This window comes from Girardinichthys multiradiatus, chromosome 20, assembly GCF_021462225.1.
Source record: "Girardinichthys multiradiatus isolate DD_20200921_A chromosome 20, DD_fGirMul_XY1, whole genome shotgun sequence".
Classification (NCBI taxonomy): domain Eukaryota; kingdom Metazoa; phylum Chordata; class Actinopteri; order Cyprinodontiformes; family Goodeidae; genus Girardinichthys; species Girardinichthys multiradiatus.
This window is the reverse complement of record NC_061812.1, coordinates 23768654-23788574: the sequence shown is the minus strand read 5'-3', so window position 1 is coordinate 23788574 and position 19921 is coordinate 23768654. Positions and strand designations below refer to the sequence as shown.

Below are 19921 nucleotides of genomic sequence, written 5' to 3'. Positions count from 1 at the left end.
CTGCTTCAATGCGGCGTGGCATGGAGGCAATCAGCCTGTGGCACTGCTGAGGTCTTATGGAGGCCCAGGATGCTTCAATAGCGGCCTTTAGCTCATCCAGAGTGTTGGGTCTTGAGTCTCTCAACGTTCTCTTCACAATATCCCACAGATTCTCTATGGGGTTCAGGTCAGGAGAGTTGGCAGGCCAATTGAGCACAGTGATACCATGGTCAGTAAACCATTTACCAGTGGTTTTGGCACTGTGAGCAGGTGCCAGGTCGTGCTGAAAAATGAAATCTTCATCTCCAAAAAGCTTTTCAGCAGATGGAAGCATGAAGTGCTCCAAAATCTCCTGATAGCTAGCTGCATTGACCCTGCCCTTGATAAAACACAGTGGACCAACACCAGCAGCTGACACGGCACCCCAGACCATCACTGACTGTGGGTACTTGACACTGGACTTCTGGCATTTTGGCATTTCCTTCTCCCCAGTCTTCCTCCAGACTCTGGCACCTTGATTTCCGAATGACATGCAGAATTTGCTTTCATCCAAAAAAAGTACTTTGGACCACTGAGCAACAGTCCAGTGCTGCTTCTCTGTAGCCCAGGTCAGGCACTTCTGCCGCTGTTTCTGGTTCAAAAGTGGCTTGACCTGGGGAATGCGGCACCTGTAGCCCATTTCCTGCACACGTCTGTGCACGGTGGCTCTGGATGTTTCTACTCCAGACTCAGTCCACTGCTTCCGCAGGTCCCCCAAGGTCTGGAATCGGCCCTTCTCCACAATCTTCCTCAGGGTCCGGTCACCTCTTCTCGTTGTGCAGCGTTTTCTGCCACACTTTTTCCTTCCCACAGACTTCCCACTGAGGTGCCTTGATACAGCACTCTGGGAACAGCCTATTCGTTCAGAAATTTCTTTCTGTGTCTTACCCTCTTGCTTGAGGGTGTCAATAGTGGCCTTCTGGACAGCAGTCAGGTCGGCAGCCTTACCCATGATTGGGGTTTTGAGTGATGAACCAGGCTGGGAGTTTTAAAGGCCTCAGGAATCTTTTGCAGGTGTTTAGAGTTAACTCGTTGATTCAGATGATTAGGTTCATAGCTCGTTTAGAGACCCTTTTAATGATATGCTAATTTTGTGAGATAGGAATTTGGGGTTTTCATGAGCTGTATGCCAAAATCATCCGTATTAAGACAATAAAAGACCTGAAATATTTCAGTTAGTGTGCAATGAATCTAAAATATATGAATGTTAAATTTTCATCATGACATTATGGGAAATAATGAACTTTATCACAATATGCTAATATTTTGAGAAGGACCTGTATTTGCCTTTCTACAATGCAGAAGATTCAGCACTCTTTAATGCAGAACAGCCATTAGACGTTTTCCACGTTGTTTTACTTGCTTGTAGATTAAAGTGAAATTCTAACCACAAAAAGAATCAAATTCTGTGAAGTAACCTCTTATTACTAGAAGAGATAGAATAATTTAATAATTCCAGTCTTCATTCAAGTTTAAAGCTGGACTACATTCTGCTGCATAACAAATGCCAGGTTTTTTTGTGATGTAAAGACATGAGACGAGCACAAATCATTTCAGACTTTTTTCCATCATTATTTTGCCCTATAAGCTGTACGGCACAATTGTTTTAGGGGCATTTAATGTGGCTCAGATTAAACACAAATACAGTTCAGCTGTTCTCATATGCTGTCATTCACTGAGAGCTTCCAAAGCATCAGAAGAATCTCATTGTGTAAAAGTATCAGTCAGGAGAATAGTACCACCAAATTTCCAATTAAAAGAACAGATTAAATAAAGTTGAGAAAATATTGAGAAAGAGGCGGAGAATAAGGCACAACTGTAAAATTACCAAGAACTGGACCTCTCTTTGAATGGATAAAAGGACATGGAGAGAACTGGTCAAGGAAGCTGCCAGGAGGTCTACAGCAAACCCTTAAAAGAGCTGAAGGAATTTCTGGCAGGTGCCCCCTATCCAGTACATGCAAAAACAATCTCTAGTGTTCTTAATGTGTCTAGGGTATAAGGTTGGAAGCCTTTTCTGATGAAGAAATGATCTAAGCCCAACTATATTTTAGAAATACACATTTAAAGCCTCCCAAAACTATGTGTGAGAGAATGTGTCACGGCATGATGAAACCAAGGTTGAACTTCTTTGCATGAAATGCAAGACATATGTTTGGTGTGAAAATAACACTGACCATCAAGAAAAGAGCACAATACCCACAGTGAAGCATGGTGGGGGCAGCATCCTGTTTTGGGCATACTTGTTGCTTCAGGTAGAACTAGGAGCTTATGCTTAGGCTTGCACTGAACACAGTGCCGCTGCAGTGCAGCTGTGGTACGGACGCTGCAAGGAACCCAAATCATCAAAATCAATGTGTACACTCACATCAGCGGTTGTGGTTACCGATGCCGTGCGACTCAATGAAATGTTTCCGCAAGAAGCAGAATGTTTGGCTGGACACCGCAGCGTCTTCTGTATCAAGCTCCTGAATTTTACCAGCCAAACAGAAAGACAGGCAGGAGAGAGTTCCAGTGAATTTCATAATAAACTCAGCCCACTAACATACGCTAACTTGACTAGTGTAAACAAAACGACAAAAAACAAAATACGATTGGAGGATGAAAAAGTAATGTTATGCGCACGAATAACAGGTTTTGCCATAGAAAAGGAAATCCATAGCTGATTTTACTCATTTAGAGGGATAGCAAGAGATAGCCACAGCACAGTGTGAGTGGCTTTCTGCAGCTGCACCGCGTTCAGTGTGAGCAAGGCGTTAGTCAAGGTGAAGGGAATTATGTACAGTTCCAGTTACCACTCGATGTTGGCACAAAATCTTCAGGCTTCTGCTAGAAAACTAAAGATGAAGAGGAACATTATCCTTCAGCACAACAATAGCCCAAACTATGCATCCAAATCAACAGAAGAATTGATGAGTTCATCAGAAGAAGATTCATGGGCCAGCCACAGCCTAGACCTAAATCAGATTTTTGGAAGGACAAGTAACACCAAGTCAAGATGTGCAATGTGAATAGGCTCCTACCCAAAAAGACTGCAATGAAATGAAAAGGTGCTTCATTATTTTGAGGGGATCTATACGTACAACATTATTTTTATTTCTTTGTTTTCACCTCTAAACAAGATTTTATTTTGTTTTTAAAATTGAGTTGTAGGTCACACTAAAGGTGTAAAAAGTTCAGCAGTTGTTTATCTTAGCCTCATGTCTTTAACATCGTAAAAAATAAGAATTTGTAACAGAGGTGTGATGTCTCTTTGTGTCCAAGGTTAGTCTTAACTGTTTTAGTCCTCAGAGAGAAGTAAGCTATAGGAAAAATGTGTTAATTTCAAAACAGGTTCAAAATCTGCTTTAATACCTTTTTCATTAAAAAAATGAATAAAAGCAAAAATAATAAATAATATAACATTGGAAGGATGTCACAAATACCGTCCCCTCTCAGTGAGCTTGAATCCCAGCTTTTATCTAGGCTGTATTGTGTACTATTTATCCATCTGAGCGCCCTGCTGTGGCAGTGCAGGAATGGATCCAGTTGTCCATGGAGGCTTCTGGAGACATTAACAGGCACCAGCGCCTGTTAAAGCACAGCCGCGTCTCTGTGCTTGTCCGTCTCTTTGTGGGTGTACACAACCATGTGATGTGTTACAAAGGAAAACAAAGGGGTTGCATCACAGATCCACTGCTGAAATTATGCAACCCCCCCCCCCCACACACACACACACAAAAAAAAACACCCGAACGCTTCTGATTTATTGATGATGAAAAGCAAGGTATTATTTGTAAGAACAGATGTAAAATATCTCCTCAGCTGTGGGAACAAACAATTCTGCCATTTTGGGTTCTGGTTTGTGTCTTGTTCTGTGGGTGTTTTTGTTCGTTTTTATTCCTTATTTATTCCTGAATTCTGGTCTGTGCTTTATGTCAGTTGTTTTGGTTTCTTTACTTTTTCTGTTAGGGTTTTCCTTTATGTCTTCAGGTTACCTTGTTAGTTCTTATTTTCCAGATTCCTCTATCTTGTGTTGTTATAGTTTCTTAGATCTGTTTTGTTATTTAGTCCCTTCCCCTATGGTTTAGTTTTGTAATCAGTTCCACCTGTTCCTCAGCCTCACCGCATACCTGGTCCACACCTGACTCCATTTCCACTGATTGCCTTGCCTCTCATTCCTTTGTTCCACATTCACTTCCCTCTGTTTAAAAGCTCTGTGTTTATTACTGGTCGCTGGTTCCTCCTGTTCACTACCCCTGTTTAAGTTCTGTTGGTGTTATGTTTTCCCTCAGAGAACTCATGCGAGTTTGGGCTCTACTCATGTAAGTTCTCGGGAGTAACTTATGTGACGTTTTTGGAAAACCTTTTGATTAAAGAATGAAGCTTGCTCTCATCATGCTGCTGCCCAGTGCTTGTCTGCCTTTTTGTCCACTACAGCCACAGATTGTGACAGATAGGTGTTTTCGTTTTTGTTGTATTTGACTAACTAACTGTGTGATTGCTCACCGAAGGGATGTTATTTGATTGAATGTCCACTGAAATGGATATTAGTATTGACTGGGAGCTCAAACACACAAATCTACAGCATCTACAGCTGTAATACTGAAACTGGACTTAGAGGCAAGTCATTATTTACATATTAAATAGCAGCTGTGCAGGATTTATGGTGTTTTTCTTCAAGGCTTTGCATCCTCAGACACCCTTACAGTGAATACTATTATAATGTTTCTAGAGCATCCTGGCACCACTGCAAGCCTTTCTCTCTGCTAAGAGCTACAGCTTCCTTGACAACTAAAATGTTCCAGTCTCTGAGCTTTATGTTGCTATGGCTTTGTGTTTTTGTACATGTGATGTATTTTCTTTTCCAGCTTATTTTAAAATATAACATCTTGACATGCGTTTTGCAATTGTCACAATGTCGTCTGGCACACAATACGAGATAATGCAAATAAGGATGTTAGAGACAGACTTAGCTGTAAATTAGAATAACTATAGGCTCAAACAAAATACAAATGTGTACTTTTATGGCGTTGCAAAGGTGTAAAGCAAACAGACGTTTCTTGGGGATTTTTTTATGTGGAAGCTATTTGGGCAGCATATTTTCAATACACTGAAGAATAGCTTTGCAGAAGCAGCCTACCTGCTCACATTAAATGAAGACGAATTATTCTCTTTATCCAAAACCTGTATTTGGAGTGTAATAAATTAAAATTCCTAGAATTTAATCACTCTTGCCAAGTTCCACTTAACATTTTGAAGTCTAATTTACACTTCCGTTGCAGGGGCCCTTGTCCTTGAAAATTGCTTCCATTACCTTTTGTACAATGTTCCTGCCCATCAAACAGTCGGAGCGTTTTTTTTTTTGGAAAGCGGTAACTGCTTTTGTGATACAGAAAAATTTAACCCTCAGAGCACCTCACGTATGTTATCCCTTTAAAAGCAATCAGAACAAAAATGAAGGAAATGAATTAATCTTCAAACACATCGCAAGATGAGAAAGTGTCCTGTTTTCTGTGATAATTCAACAGAATATTTGCTTAGGGTGCTGGTCATTTTGCCTTTTTGCTATTTTGTGCTTTTTGCTGTTTTGGAAACTTGGTACCAAACTTTTATGGGTATGCAACAGTACCCTCTAAAGCAGGTTCATTGCAATGCATGAATCCGAGGATTGTTTTGTGCCTGCTTTGTCAACCAACGATTCAAAGTAATTTTCTAGAATCTATTCATAAACTTCTGTAAGGAATATAGCATTATATGACTCCAATAAATGATATCTACCAATTAGGAGGTCACTTTGTGTTATGGTTTTATCTGAGGTCATAATTTGTCATGCTTTATAAGAGTCAACGTGCCCAAAGGAGAATTAAAATCAGTGTAATGTAAAGTTTTTAAATAGTTATATTCAGTTAAATTAAATATTTAGCTTTTGGTCATGGTTGACATGTGTCTTAAGTCTTGCATGGAGGACCAGGACAACACCTGCAGAGTGGCATGTATGGATGGGTGAATAAATTAAATTACATGTGACAGTTTAGTTTTTTTATGACTATTCCTGCAAACACTACAATGAAAAAAAAAAAACTGACACACCATGGGTACAAAATCAGGTGAGAAATATGGGTCCGAATTTGACATGGGTTGAACTACCTCAAAGCGTTTAGTTTTTTTCAATAGCTGTTATTTGAAGATCTAAGTCACTGGCTGTTTTGTTTTTTGTTTTTTCTTCTAATATCCAAATAAACTAGCATCACTGTGGTGTCATTAATCAGGCAAAATGTTGTAATCACAAACTTACTTTGTTAATCTTTTGTGGATTTTGAGAAATGCTGCTTTGAATTTCTCTGAAAGTGTTTTAAATTGACAACAGTCTTAAATATGTCATGTTGCTGGCAGTGTGCTGTAAATTATAGCAGTAAACAAAGCATGAAAAATTTGCCTCCTAAGTGGATGAACTGTTTTAGAAAGAGCGACAGCAGAAAACATTGCACTTCTGGATGAGAAGGCAGACCAACCAGAGGCAAACATTTGAATCTTCTGCTGCAAGGCAAATATTGTGCAAAAGATTATACTGTAATTCCACATTAAATATGCTCTGGTTTGCTCTTATCCAGAGGCGCAAAATGTTAATGGATGATTGCACCACTGATGTATAGCCGAAAAATGATTATGGATGCTGTTTAACAAATGAATCTTGCATCTCTTCCGAGTAATAACTCATCTTGCAATATTTCCTCCCTGGCTGCAATCATTCACACCGTGCTAAAGGAGCAGTGTTTTCATTTACTGGTAAGTGAAAGATCTATAGTTGTGCCCTGCGTACAACACGGATGGGGAGGATGCACTCATTTGGGGAGAAATGAAGTCATGCTCCCACAGAAACAGGCGAGGTTAGGACCTCGACGCGTAGCCACAATGTGATGATACTTGAAAGTCACAGCTGGAGTCAGAATTTAATAAGTGATCCTTCAGGTAAATCTGCAAGGCTGCTAGAGAAGTGGCTCAAGGACAATGGAATCTTAGATGGGCTTCTGAGAGTGCATGATGATTGGACTCCATTGTTAAAATGTCATAGGGTAAGATGGTGAGTGTAATGGTATGTGTTGTCATGACTGTCTGGCTTTATGGTCTTTTCCCCAGAGAGTGGATGGACGTGCTCAGCCCTCCTATTATGCCTCCCAGCCAGCAGAGAAGGTCAGGCAACACAGAGAACAATTTGGAAAGTCCACTCAGAGGTATGGTAACCTTCATTTTAGTCCTTTTACCCCTGCTCTGCCTTTTATGTCCTTGGGAGTTCGGAAGACGGCAAACAGTCCGTTGCTTTAAGACTAGTTACATGAAAGCATTCAGCTAATGGAAACAGTCCCTGCTGAAAGAGCTTTCAGGGATGTTAAATTTCTACCAAGGATGCGGGCAGGAAGATGGGACAGCAACTGAAAGTGTATCTAATTAGGGCTAAAAAAAAGCCATGAGAGTGGAGCTCTCTGTCCTCCACATAACACCATAGGTCAGAAGAGACAGGCTCATTACAGGGCTGTACCCCCCTAGACACATCCGCAAGGTTAACTGATGAAACCTTTCCACTTTACTACATCACTTTTAAACTTCTCGCACAACGTGTCATATAATTAGTTTTCATTATTGTTGCTCACGTTCGGATAAGATAAAATGCTCGTCTCTATGCGTTCCATAACCTTTTTAGCATTTAACTGCCTGTCAGTTTAACAGCTCAGTTTCTGTGCTTTAAGGTAGTGGGAGATTACAGGGAATCTCTTTACGGCTTCATAATTTGGTTCCGCGTCTGGGTGTCTTAGGGCTTGATTGATTAGAGAAAAAATGGCAGCGGCAGAAAACTTTTAAATCCACCTGGGTCTGAAGGTCACCATCCAAGCTGTATTCTATTAAAAGTTGACAGAGTAGGCCTTTATTCGCATCTGGCATTGCAATGCTACTCAAAATACAAAACAATATCTGTACAATCTTGATTGGAATTGATACTTTCTTGTTTCAGTTTGCATGTTTTGAACATGAGGTTTTCACTGTGATTTTCTTGGCTTTAATACAGGAGGGGATGGCTTGGTGAAAGAAGAGGAGAATGGAGATGAATATTTAAAACTGCTCTATGATCCTTGCCTCAACTGCTATTTTGATCCTGAGTCAGGAAAGTACTATGAACTAGTTTAACTGAAAGCCCATTACCATCAGAATCACATTAAAAGCAGATAAATTGCTTCGAGATTTTTATTTTTTTGAGGTCGAGCTTTATTGATCAGAACTGAATTCCCTTTTCACCAAAACTTCTTCCTGTGTTAGCTCCTTTGTTGCTGGGAACCGACGGCAGCTTTGTTTTGCCATGTGTGGTTAGTCATGCTAGATTGTAAGGTATTGGGAAACTCACTAAATCAAACACATGGCCTTTTGCAAGTATGGGCTCATTCACACAGACTGCTGATGACAAAGAGAGGCTTTTCATAAGTCTTGGCTTGGAAATTAATATGGAAACCTTCTAAAAGAATTTTCCAGAGCTTCCTTTTAATATTACAATGTCTAACATTTAAATAGTAAAAGCATTGATGTTTTTTTAATGTAATTTATGCAAAAAAGCCATCAAAATATGTTGATGTGCTTTTATAGTTTTTGAAATAAATTTGATTTGAAAAATATGGTTCCGGTTTCTCTTGTTTTTCTTTCCAATTAGTCAGAGCTGTCCAAGAATACAAGAATGAAATGAAAGATGATTGATTTTAATACATTCAAGTGGATTTAACATACTCTAGGCTCTTTTCATGGTGTTTAACTGTAACCAGGAGAAGCAGCTGGTGGGCCGCTGATTAGACTGGCAGGTCTCTAACCATCCCCCCACTACATTCGAATCACCTGAAACAATGGGGTATTGATTCATCATTTTTGTGGCTGATACAATTACTGCACAAAATGGGAAAAAAAATTGAAAAAACTTGATTTTTTTCTTTTATTTGTTTCTAATTACACTGCATCTCATTCAGCTTGAGTGAAATGTGAAAGCATGTGCAAAATTGTTATTTTAATGTAAAGTTCTGGCCAGAAGTTAAAACACAGTCATCATCGGCATGATGACAACTTTGGATTTATTACTATTATAAGTACAATTATAAAATATTTACATATTTTCCCCACATTCACATAAATTCCCTTAGGGAGTTTGAGAAAAACACCTTTTGTAGCCATAAACAAGGTTCGGGCATGAAAAAGTCTGGATTTCTTACCTTTTTTCTCATTAGAATTGGACAAGCTCATTGAATTGGTTGTTTCTTAGCATTGCCACGCCTTTTTTGCAAGCTTTATAAATTTAAAATAGGATTGAGCTTGGGGATGTTCCACTAGCCTAATGTCAACCCGCTTTCTTAAAACCTAATTTTGTTGTTTTTTCTGGATCATTATTGCTCCCAAACTGACAACAAAACACCCAACTGTGTCTAAATTTTAACCTTTTGGGTTGTTGATTTGAGGTGAAGTTTAAGAATCGGATGGTTTAGTATTCCATCCACTTTGTGCAAGGCACGCTAGCACCATCATACATGTTGTGACTATGAATCTGAAAATATAATTTAATATTTAATAATAATTTAATATTTCATCAAATAATATTTCGGTCTGTTAAGGGTTGTCCTGTGAATACCAGCCTAGTAAGACGGTGGTAATAGGACAAAATCAAAAGGGTGAGCCAAGCTCTGACATTATTGAACAGCAAAACTCTGCACACACATGGAATGAATTCACAAAATTTCTTAAAATACAAGAATTTAACAAAAATAAGTCAACTCAAAGTCAAACATATTTCAATCAACAATTCAGTTTTATTTATATAGCGCCAATTCACAACACGTCTCAAGACACTTCACAAAGTCAGGTACATACATTCCAATTAATCCTAACCATTGAACAGTGCAGTCAGATTCAGTTATTTAATCAAATTGGATAAAAACTTTTTCTATCTAAGGAAACCCAGCAGATTGCATCGAGTCAGAGATTTGTTGCATTTACTCCTCCTGGATGAGCATGTAGAGACAGTGGACAGTCACTGGCGTTGACTTTGCAGCAATCCCTCATACTGAGCATGCATGTAGCGACAGTGGAGAGGAAAAACTCCCTTTTAACAGGAAGAAACCTCCAGCAGAACCAGGCTCAGTGTGAGCGGCCATCTGCTACAACCGACTGGGGGTTTGAGAGAACAGAACAGAGACACAAAGAGAACAAAGAAGCACTGATCCAGGAGTCCTTTCTATGGGAAGGAAAAGTAAATGTTAGTGGATGTAGCTCCTTTAGTCGTTTCATCTAGAAAGAAAGAACAGATAAACTTTGAGCCAGTTTTCAAGGATAGAGTCTGAAAGAGAGCACATAGAGTTAGTTACAGTAAAAGCTCAGTCAATTGCCATGTCTAGGAGAGAGAAAGGGTTAAACACTGAAAGACAGGGCCATGTGGATCATCTGTAGAAGGTGTGCATTAAGTTGTTGCCAGCAGAAGCTTGGACAATGCCCCTCTCCAGAAAGGTGTCAAAGGTAGACACAAATGGGGAGAAATGGGGCTTAATGGTGTTTACTTAGTTATCAAATTTTGCAAAATAATGTTAGGGAAATATTATTTACTGGATTGAAAACTAACAACCTTTCTGGGTAAATATTCTTCAGCAACAAGCACGTGTCCTTAGTTGTTAGCAGTTAAAGCTAACAAAAGAAGCTGATAGCTTAGCACCAGAATCAAACACACACCTTTAAAATTACCGTCAATAAAAGGGTTAAAATGCATAAGCGCGGACGGTGCGTTATGATCAATTTTCTGTGTTAAAATCACCCCTTTAGATAAAGTTTGTCTTAACTTTAAAACCACACAAACACAGAACACAAAACTGAGCACGTGTGCTGCAGATAGCCTGTCTGTTTGCCAGCAAAGAGACATTAGGGACCTGGACAGAGAGACCCGCGTAGATAAGGCAGGATGTAGCAACAGCGATGCTTTTATTTGGACAGTGACGTCACAGGAAGTTCACAGTTACCCCGTTTCCTGGCTGTGCCGGAAGTAGGTTAATGCAATTTATTTTGAAAGTTCCAGAAAAGTTTGTACTGGCCTTTCACGTTGTAACCATGACTGCGGGTCCCAACATACATTACAGTTAGTTCAGCATTCTTAGGTATGAAAACCTTACCGAAACTCGTCAGACGCTTCTTGTCATTTTGTCTGACCATAAATCTTTTGTCCAGAAGACATTTAGCATGTCCACATGGGCGGCTGCAAATTTCTGTTTTTAATTTTAATTCTGTCTTTAATTTTAGAGGTGGCCTTTTTCTCTCGATTAGAACCCTGTCAGTCAATACTGATGTAAAATCAAATCACTGTGGACAATGACACTGACAAGATACACCAGGCTTTGGCCTTGGTGTATCTTGCAATGTTATTGAATAACCAAAATAATTTGCTTTCATCTGAGGGAGACTGTTTGAGCCAAACAGTTCCAACTGTTTGGCTCAAACAGAGTTTACTGTACAAAATGGACAATGATCCCAAACATATATAATGTTTTTGGAGTGGAAAAACAGACTACCGTTCAGCTGTGGCAATAGCACTGACTTTAACCCATTTGCAAATGCATGAGCAATGTTTTCAAGCCAGGCCAATGCCTTGAAACTATGACTCCAACTAACGATTATTTTGCTAATTAATCTGACGTCTATTTTTTTTCAATTAATCAATTATTAATCAGATAGCAAAAGGTGCTTTAAAATGACATTTTGAACAGATTTTGAACCAGGTGAAGCTAAAACTACGACACTTGAGGAGTTCTGTATAGAACATATTTACAGACAAAGAATGTTTTTAATTTTTAATGTAAAATCTATCTTTTTCTTTTTACAATTTTGGCTTAATTACTGCTCTGAGCAGGTTGTTCTTTCAGCAAATGGCATGTTTCACAGTCTATAGTCCAGTTAACGATTATTCGATTACTAAATTAGTTGACGATTATTTCAATAATCGATTAATCACGATTAATCCGATTAATTGTTTCAGCTCTACCTGTAACCACACAGTTTAAATTACGTTCACCATTTCTGATGAGGAAATATCTAACCTAAATTATGCCAAAACCTTGTTGATGGCTACAAAATGTTTTCTCTGCAACTTGCTATCTATCACAGATCTAAATGTCAAAATATTAGTAGGAATTTATGTATGTATGTATGTATATCTGTATACTTTATACCCTGTGTGGATTAATGAAAACCGACAAAACTTTCAAACCATTTCTTATTCTTTTAAAGATCACCTGATGTGCTATGTTGTATAATAATTCCACCCTGGAAAATACATCATCAGAAGCCCCAAGTTACTGATATCCATGCCTGTGATGATTGCATGTAAACATCTGACTGGAATTTTATTCTGCACAACATCCAGGTTACAATATTCAGTTTCATATTTCATTGTTTCAGATAACAAAACATTGGACATAGAGTTCATGGATATCATTTCGAATGCTCTCATGCCTTACAAAATAGAGGTAGTGGAAACTGTGCTGCAGCATGAGTGTTAAAAAGACATTGAATGTTACATAAGGAGCTGTCATAAATTAACTACAAGTCATACATTTTAAACATGATGTCAATGTTTTATATCATAATGCATGACTGACTGGGATACTGTATGTCCAGGGATTACTTGTGAGTTTGGCCTCCTTGGTTTCCCCTCAAAGTCAAGCACAACTTTGGAGGTCATGATGATAATAATGTCCCATGGTTCTCAAACCACCACAGATTTGGAGGAATGCATAATGCAAGTAAGTTACTTCTTTACCCTTTTTTTGTACTTCTTGTCTTAATAAGTTGTTTAAAAATACATAGTAAGATGGTATACTTGGAAATGTTTACTGAAGAGGTACCAAAGGTGGCTAATAATGAGTTAAATGTACTACCATTACATTCACTCCAGTTATCTTTTTCAAAAAGTTCTTATGAGAGTAGTTTTGCTGCACCATTTGGAGTAACGCAACCTTTATTTGAAAACAGTGTTTGGCTACTGTACCAACCTCTGTTCTGGATGAAGAACAAGCATTTTTTAACCAACTATGAACAGATACACCCACACAGTGTATGTTGAAGTAAGAATTGTGGTATAGACAACCTGCGTTGCTCTAAAGTGGGAGCTCATGGAAAGCATCTTGGACTGGTAAGATCTTTCTTAGGTACGTTCTGTGGAAAGGACAAAAACATCAATATCTGAAAACAAAAGAGTTTTAAGAAAATCCCAGAAAAGATCTAGTGTTTGTCTTGACTTGCTACCAGTAGTGGTTGACCATCAAGCACCGACTGATCTTCCGAGAGCTCTTTAAGTATTGTGAAGTAGATTAGTTGATGGCAGTCAGGTGTGACTGCAGCACTCAGCCAAGCCCTGGCCCCTAGACACCAGTCCTGCAGCATCTGGAGAACACAAGCACACCCAGCATGAACATACTCCAAATCTAGATAAAAGAAAGGTTTGATTGCTCTAATGCTGTACTTTTCACTGATTAATGAGAGAGAAATAGCTGTTTTTTATGTGCTAGCTATAAATAAAATGTAAATAAAAACGAATTTTTTTTAATCAGACAAACGTTTTGGTTGAGTAAAAATAAATTGAAATCTAAACCCTCCAGGGTATGAATAATGTTGGGCTTAACTGTAAGTTACTAACTGTGGATATTTGTATGTGCTGAAAAAGTGAGATTTGGAACTTTATATGTGTTGTGCCCTAAATTGGTATTTTGTAAAAAAATTTCATATTTTTACTCATGATTTAATATTTTAAAATGTAACAATTTGTTCATTGTTCTTATCTTTTTGTCAGTCTGATTAGATCATTTCCAAAACACAAATCACAAATTATATTTATGTGGTTCTTCAGTAGCCTTTGAATACTTTGAATGCTTTTTTACCCTTACTAAGTTTTTTATGTAGTTTTAAGTAATGTTAAGTAGCGTTAGTTTAAAATAATATTACTAAAGTAGAGTAAATGTAACCAGTCACACCTCTGAACATAACTACCTAAATAACTTTTGAAAAAAATGTCCTGTATGGGTAGGTTTACTGCACCATACTTTTTACTTCTAAATGAGTAAGACTATTCTGAAGTAACTCTGTCTTTTTTTGAGTACAATTTTTGGCTACTTTATTAGCTTGTTACTTCACTGAATAAAAAAGAAGTTTGTTTTAACCAAAAATGCTGCAGACAGAGGCACACATCTAAAGTTTATCTTAAAGTGACATTTCATTGTTCTAATGGTATTACCTGCTAAGCCTGCTGTTACATTAGGAGGTCAGGTGAATATACATTACAAAGTATGCAATGTCACTGGAAGTACTTTGCACAGTTATAACCATCTCTGATGGTGACGAGTCCGCGTACATATGGGAGGTGGACCATCTGTTGGACTGGTGCAGCCAGAACAACCTTGAGCTCAACGCTCTAAAGACAGTGGAGATGGTTGTGGACTTCAGGCAGAACCCAGCCCCACCTGCCCCCATCACCCTCTGTGACTCCACAATTGACACTGTGGAATCTTTCCGCTTCCTGGGAACCATCATCTCCCAGGATCTCAAGTGGGAGCCAAACATCAGCTCCCTCATCAAGAAAGCCCAGCAGAAGATGTTCTTCCTGCGGCAGCTGAAGAAATTCAACCTGCCAAAGGCTATGATGGTGCACTTCTACACAGCCATCATTGAGTCCATCCTCACCTCCTCCATCACCATCTGGTACGCCGCTGCTACAGCCAAGGATAAGGGCAGGCTGCAGCGTGTCATTCGGTCTGCTGAGAAGGTGATTGGCTGCAGTCTACTGTCGCTCCAGGAACTGTACACCTCCAGGACCCTGAAGCGGGCAGGGAAGATTCTGGCTGATCCCTCCCACCCCGGTCACAGACTCTTTGAAACTCTCTCCTCTGGCAGGAGGCTGCGGTCCATCCGGACCAAAACCTCACGCCACAAGAACAGTTTTTTCCCATCTGCCACCAGCCTGGTTAACAAAGCCCGGAAACTACCCTGACACTCTCCCATTCTCCCACACCCCCCCTTTTTTGCTGACAGGACACTTGTAACCTGTAACTCTATGCGTTACATTAACGATCAGGTTGGACTTCTGCTTTACTTGCACAATGATCACTGTTGTACTGCTCTCGCATCTTATACTGCTCTACATTTACTCTCACTCACTTAAAACTGTGCACATATATTTATATTATATTGTAGATAAGTTTATACTGTTTAATTTGTATTGTATTGCACCGACTACTCCAAAACAAATTCCTTGTATGTCCAAAAACGTACTTGGCAATAAAGCTTTTCTGATTCTGATTCTAACAGAAATGACCTACTGTAGGTATTAAAAGCAATGTTATGAGCAAAATCAGATTTGGAAATGTTTTTTTCTTTGCTTGAATTTATTATTTGTTTAATCGTTCTTTGTTTTATTCTTTAAAATACCAGAAATTGCACATATTTCTATATTTATCTGTGATTACATAATTGTTTTACAAATTAAATCAGATGTTATGATCAAACAGGTACTCAGTGCTTGAGTAGTTGTGTTACTAAATACATTTTTACTCTTACTTTAATCAGTTTTTAGAAAATTACTTTTTACTTCTACGTGAGTAAAAATATATAGAAGTAACTCTACTTTTACTTGAGTAAAACTTTTGGCTCTTCTGCCCACCTCTGGTTGGTACTTGTTAGAAATTATTAAAACTTCCTGTAGCGTGAAAACCCGTTTCCGAGACGCGTCGTTAGGGGGCGTGGCAACAGGTGCCACGACCAGGAACCAGGAAGTAAACAACGATGGCTGTCTTCAGAAACTTTGCAAGACTGTAAAAGAAAACATCTTTTTACATAGTCTCACACCTTTTAACCGTTGTGGCTTTGTGTGTGGAGAAAGTTAGACCACTTCGCGATGAGAAAGTGTTAAAAACCTGCTCTGAAGTTTTCTAAGATGTCAACGCAACAGGTACACATTTAAGTCTTTACTTCCTCCTGAGAGCAGATCAGATCATGTAGTTAAAGTTATAAATATAGTCTTTGGCGTTAACGTCTGTATAGGCTGTATGTTTTCTGTCCTCTCGCTGTTTGATTATTCGGTTGCTAAATTTATTTTCATTTGTAGAGCTGTTGGGCGCAGAAACAGAAAGTGTTGCGATCCTAACAACAACTATAGCTGACTGACGTAGGATCTATGAATAATAGCCTCAAATTAGGTACCGCTGCTGGTTTACTCTTGTTAAATTATGTGATTCTTCACATTTTTGTTTGTTAAATGAGTGACAAAGCATACAAATAAAAAATAACTGCTGATAAATAAGTTGTGCCCCAAAGAAGGTAGATTAGAAATGATTGAGGAGATAATAAATTAATCAATCATTAAGTAAAGATTACTACTTGAATATGTGAGACTGCTTTTATGTAAGCTTCCTCATTAACTCTACTGTTGAGCAGCATTTAACTATTAATGGCACTCATTAATAATTACTGCTACATCAGTAATGTTTTCTTCTTCTCTTTATAAAACTGTAACCAAGTAATTCATTACTCCAGATAATACTTATCCTTATTTTGCTGCCTTCAAGTGAAGTGGTGCAACATGGATGTTTCCTTGTACCTAAGCTGTCCTTTAGTGATTTACTGAAAATGAACTCTAATAATCCATGTTTTGACAAACTTTAATAATCCGTGTTTTGACAAACTTTAATAATCCGTGTTTTGACTTGTCATGCCCCTCACTGACAAAGCTTTAAATGGCATCATTTCATCATGATTAGATCAGTTCCTTCTATGACGACAAAATTAGCAAGACCTAAAAGGGCAAAATAAATTATGCATTGGAATATTTTACTTGTTGAATATAAATAATAAATACAAGTTGCGATCTAACAAGTAGATCAGTCATGATGACGTAAGGTTCCACTCGCAGCAACTTCTCACTCTAACACACTTTGCTTTAAAGAACAAGTTATCACTGATATAATAAAGGACTTCTTCCTACGCCTCAGGACTTTGCGGAGTTATATATTATTTCTTGGAGTGCAGGAACATATTAGTTAGTTTGTCCAGATTTCTATTCCAAAGCATTATGGAAGCTCTTTGGTTTAAGCAATTTGCAAGCCTAATTTCTAATTTGTATCCTTCTTCATTTTTAACTGACTTACCATTAGTCTATCATTAACACAATGTAATTAGGAGGTACATATCAACTACTGTTTAACCAGCACTAAGTCCCTCATTTGTGTCTAATTTGTTTTCTGGTAAATACTCACAGTTTGCTGTCCCTTGTTTATGTCCATTATTTGTCTGCAAATACAGATGAATTTATTGCACATCATCTGAGCATGAAAGTCACAGATGCTAAAGCTTTATGAAAACATGTCTAGAAAAGAATATAATCTCCAAAGTATCTACAACTTCCTCTGTGTATTGTGAAAAAATTAGAAGATTTATTTTACCTGTAGAGATAAAGTTCCACTCTAGACGTAATCTTTACACTTATACATGACAAATATAAGTACTTTCAAAGTAAGCTTCAACCACAAATGTTAGCAAAGTTTACTAAGATTTTATGTGGTGAGGACGTAATGATGGAAAAAAAAAGAGAGTGTACTATAAAATGTGGATTAATTATAACTGATATCAATTCACCTTCATGCAAAATGCTTTGGTGAAAGAAAATTGACACTGCACATCACCTTGTACCCACCATGTCTACAGTGACACATGATGGTGACAGCATAATGCTGTGGGAATGCTTTTCTTCAGCAGAGTTGGAAGATGTATGGAGCAAAGTAAAGGGAAATTCTTGAAGAAAACAGAAGAAAACCAGTTGGAGGCTGCAAAACACTGGAGAATGAGGCAGAGGTTCACCTTCAGGCAGGATAACAACCCAGAACATACAGACAGAGGAAAATGGAAAACTCCAAACCTAAATGCAATGGAGATATTCCAGCAAGAGTAGAAATTCAATGTTTACAGACTTTATCAACTTTATCAAGAAATCTTACTGATTTGGAGTTATTTTGCAAAAATGAATGAGCAAAGATTTCAGTATTTATGTCTGCAAACCTGGTTGAGATAGACGTAAAATGTAAGAAAAAAACAATTAAAAACATGTATTATTTTCCTTAAACTTCACTATTATGCAATACTTTTTGTTGGTCTGTCTGATAACACCCCCTCAAAAAACAGCTGTAGTTTGTGATTGTAATGTGACAAAATGTGCAAAAGTTCAAGGGGTATGAATATTTCTGCAAGGCCCCGTACATCACCAATTAAAAGACGGCGCTAAATGATGCGTTACAAGTGTCACACTACAGTCCAACCTCATCTCTGTTTCACTGTTTCTCATGTCTGACGGCACCACATGTGATAAATTGTTCCTGTTGGGTCTGTTGGGCTTCGGTCACGCTCGCTGTGCTTTCTAATTATTGCTGCAAACACTAATACTCACAAAGTCCACATTACAAAACGATCCCATGCACAGCCCTTGCTTTAAACACGCTAAGGGATAATAGATGATTTGTATGATTAGTGATGGTCCAAGAAAGTGTCACTTTTTTGTGCTTACTCAGAGATTCACAGCCCTGCTGCGGAGCTTCGCTATGATTTATAACCCATGGCTGTTCAGCTGTCATATCTCCTGCGTGTATTTCCTTTTTATCTGTGCTACACATCATGAACCGAGCTGTTAGGTTTATGGGCTCTTTAACTACCCCACTGTTACATCTTATTGGATTCATTTGTCTTTTTAGGCCGGGTTAAGGCTTCACCCTGGCATTATTGCATCGGTGATCCTGGTCTGCATGGCAGCAGCCGCTGCTGCCGTATTGATCATCCGAAAATACTGCTTCCCAGTCAAGTAAGCAGGCTTGATTAATGAGCTGTGGCGTGATTATTTTAAACCATTAACACAGGCGATACTCATCAGCCTATTCTGTCACGTAACTTTATTCCAGCGAGGCAACATACAGATACTCTGTGCTTAAGCGCATGGAGGATCAGGAGTCTGCGATGACAGAGGAAGATGGCGACAGGGGGCCCTCCACCGTGGGAGAGGAGTCAGACGAGGTCAGTGCATTGTGGCATCTCTGACTGGAGCTTTCACTCTCCTCTGTCCCCCAGCACAAGTCAACACCACCATAACCTTCCTCATCTCATGCAACCTCCTCCTTTTTTATCTTGTGACAGGAGCTACTGGAATAAATCTCCAACAGGGACACAGCCGAACTGACGGGAAAAGAATTCATTATCGACGGATTGTGCGGTACAAAGACCTGCAGCTGACTATTATTTGCTGAAGATGTTTAAGACTTGTTTAACTTCTTGCTGCTTATCCTAAAATGTTAGATTTATTACAGCGTAAGACAAGAATATGATACAAACTCACATTTGAGAAGCTGGAACCATCAAGTATTTTTTTTTTTCTTTGAGATTTAATTTTTACTAACACCTCCTGATTATTCTACAGAGGATCGGATAATTGTCTTGTTTCAACTGCCCTGTGGACTCATCATTTATATAAATCCAACTCAGACTTTTTTCTTCTGTTTGATGTGGGGTATTGATCATCAGTTGCATCGTAGACTCCCACAAGTTGAGTCAGTTTCTATCAGAGAACAGATACAGTTAAACTTGATGCCTTTGAAGTGACACTGAGCTGTCAATAAGCATTAATCCTTGACCTGGTTTTTACCTCCGGCTACTGTTGGACCTTCTGATAGATTGAAGGCTGTACCTGCAGGCATAACCCAGGGCTTAAAGAAACTACAGAAGCCATCTTTGGTTTTCATTGTCAGTATACTTCTAAAATGTGCAACAATAGAACATAAGTTAAATATTTATTGTCAGCGGTGGCAGAGAAGGTGGGCAAAGTATCAGACAG

The 19921-nt window shown here is 38.6% G+C and overlaps 1 protein-coding gene across 1 annotated transcript in view; it reads left to right on the top strand.

The window, feature by feature from the left end:
* The window catches only part of cfap20dc (CFAP20 domain containing), a 55094-nt gene extending 46432 nt beyond the window's left edge, over nucleotides 1-8662 (top strand). The window contains 2 exon segments of the mRNA XM_047346845.1: nucleotides 7138-7232; nucleotides 8063-8662. Coding sequence (XP_047202801.1) covers nucleotides 7138-7232; nucleotides 8063-8181 — 214 coding nt within the window. The 3' untranslated portion in view covers nucleotides 8182-8662.
* The last annotated feature ends 11259 nt before the right edge of the window (nucleotides 8663-19921 follow it).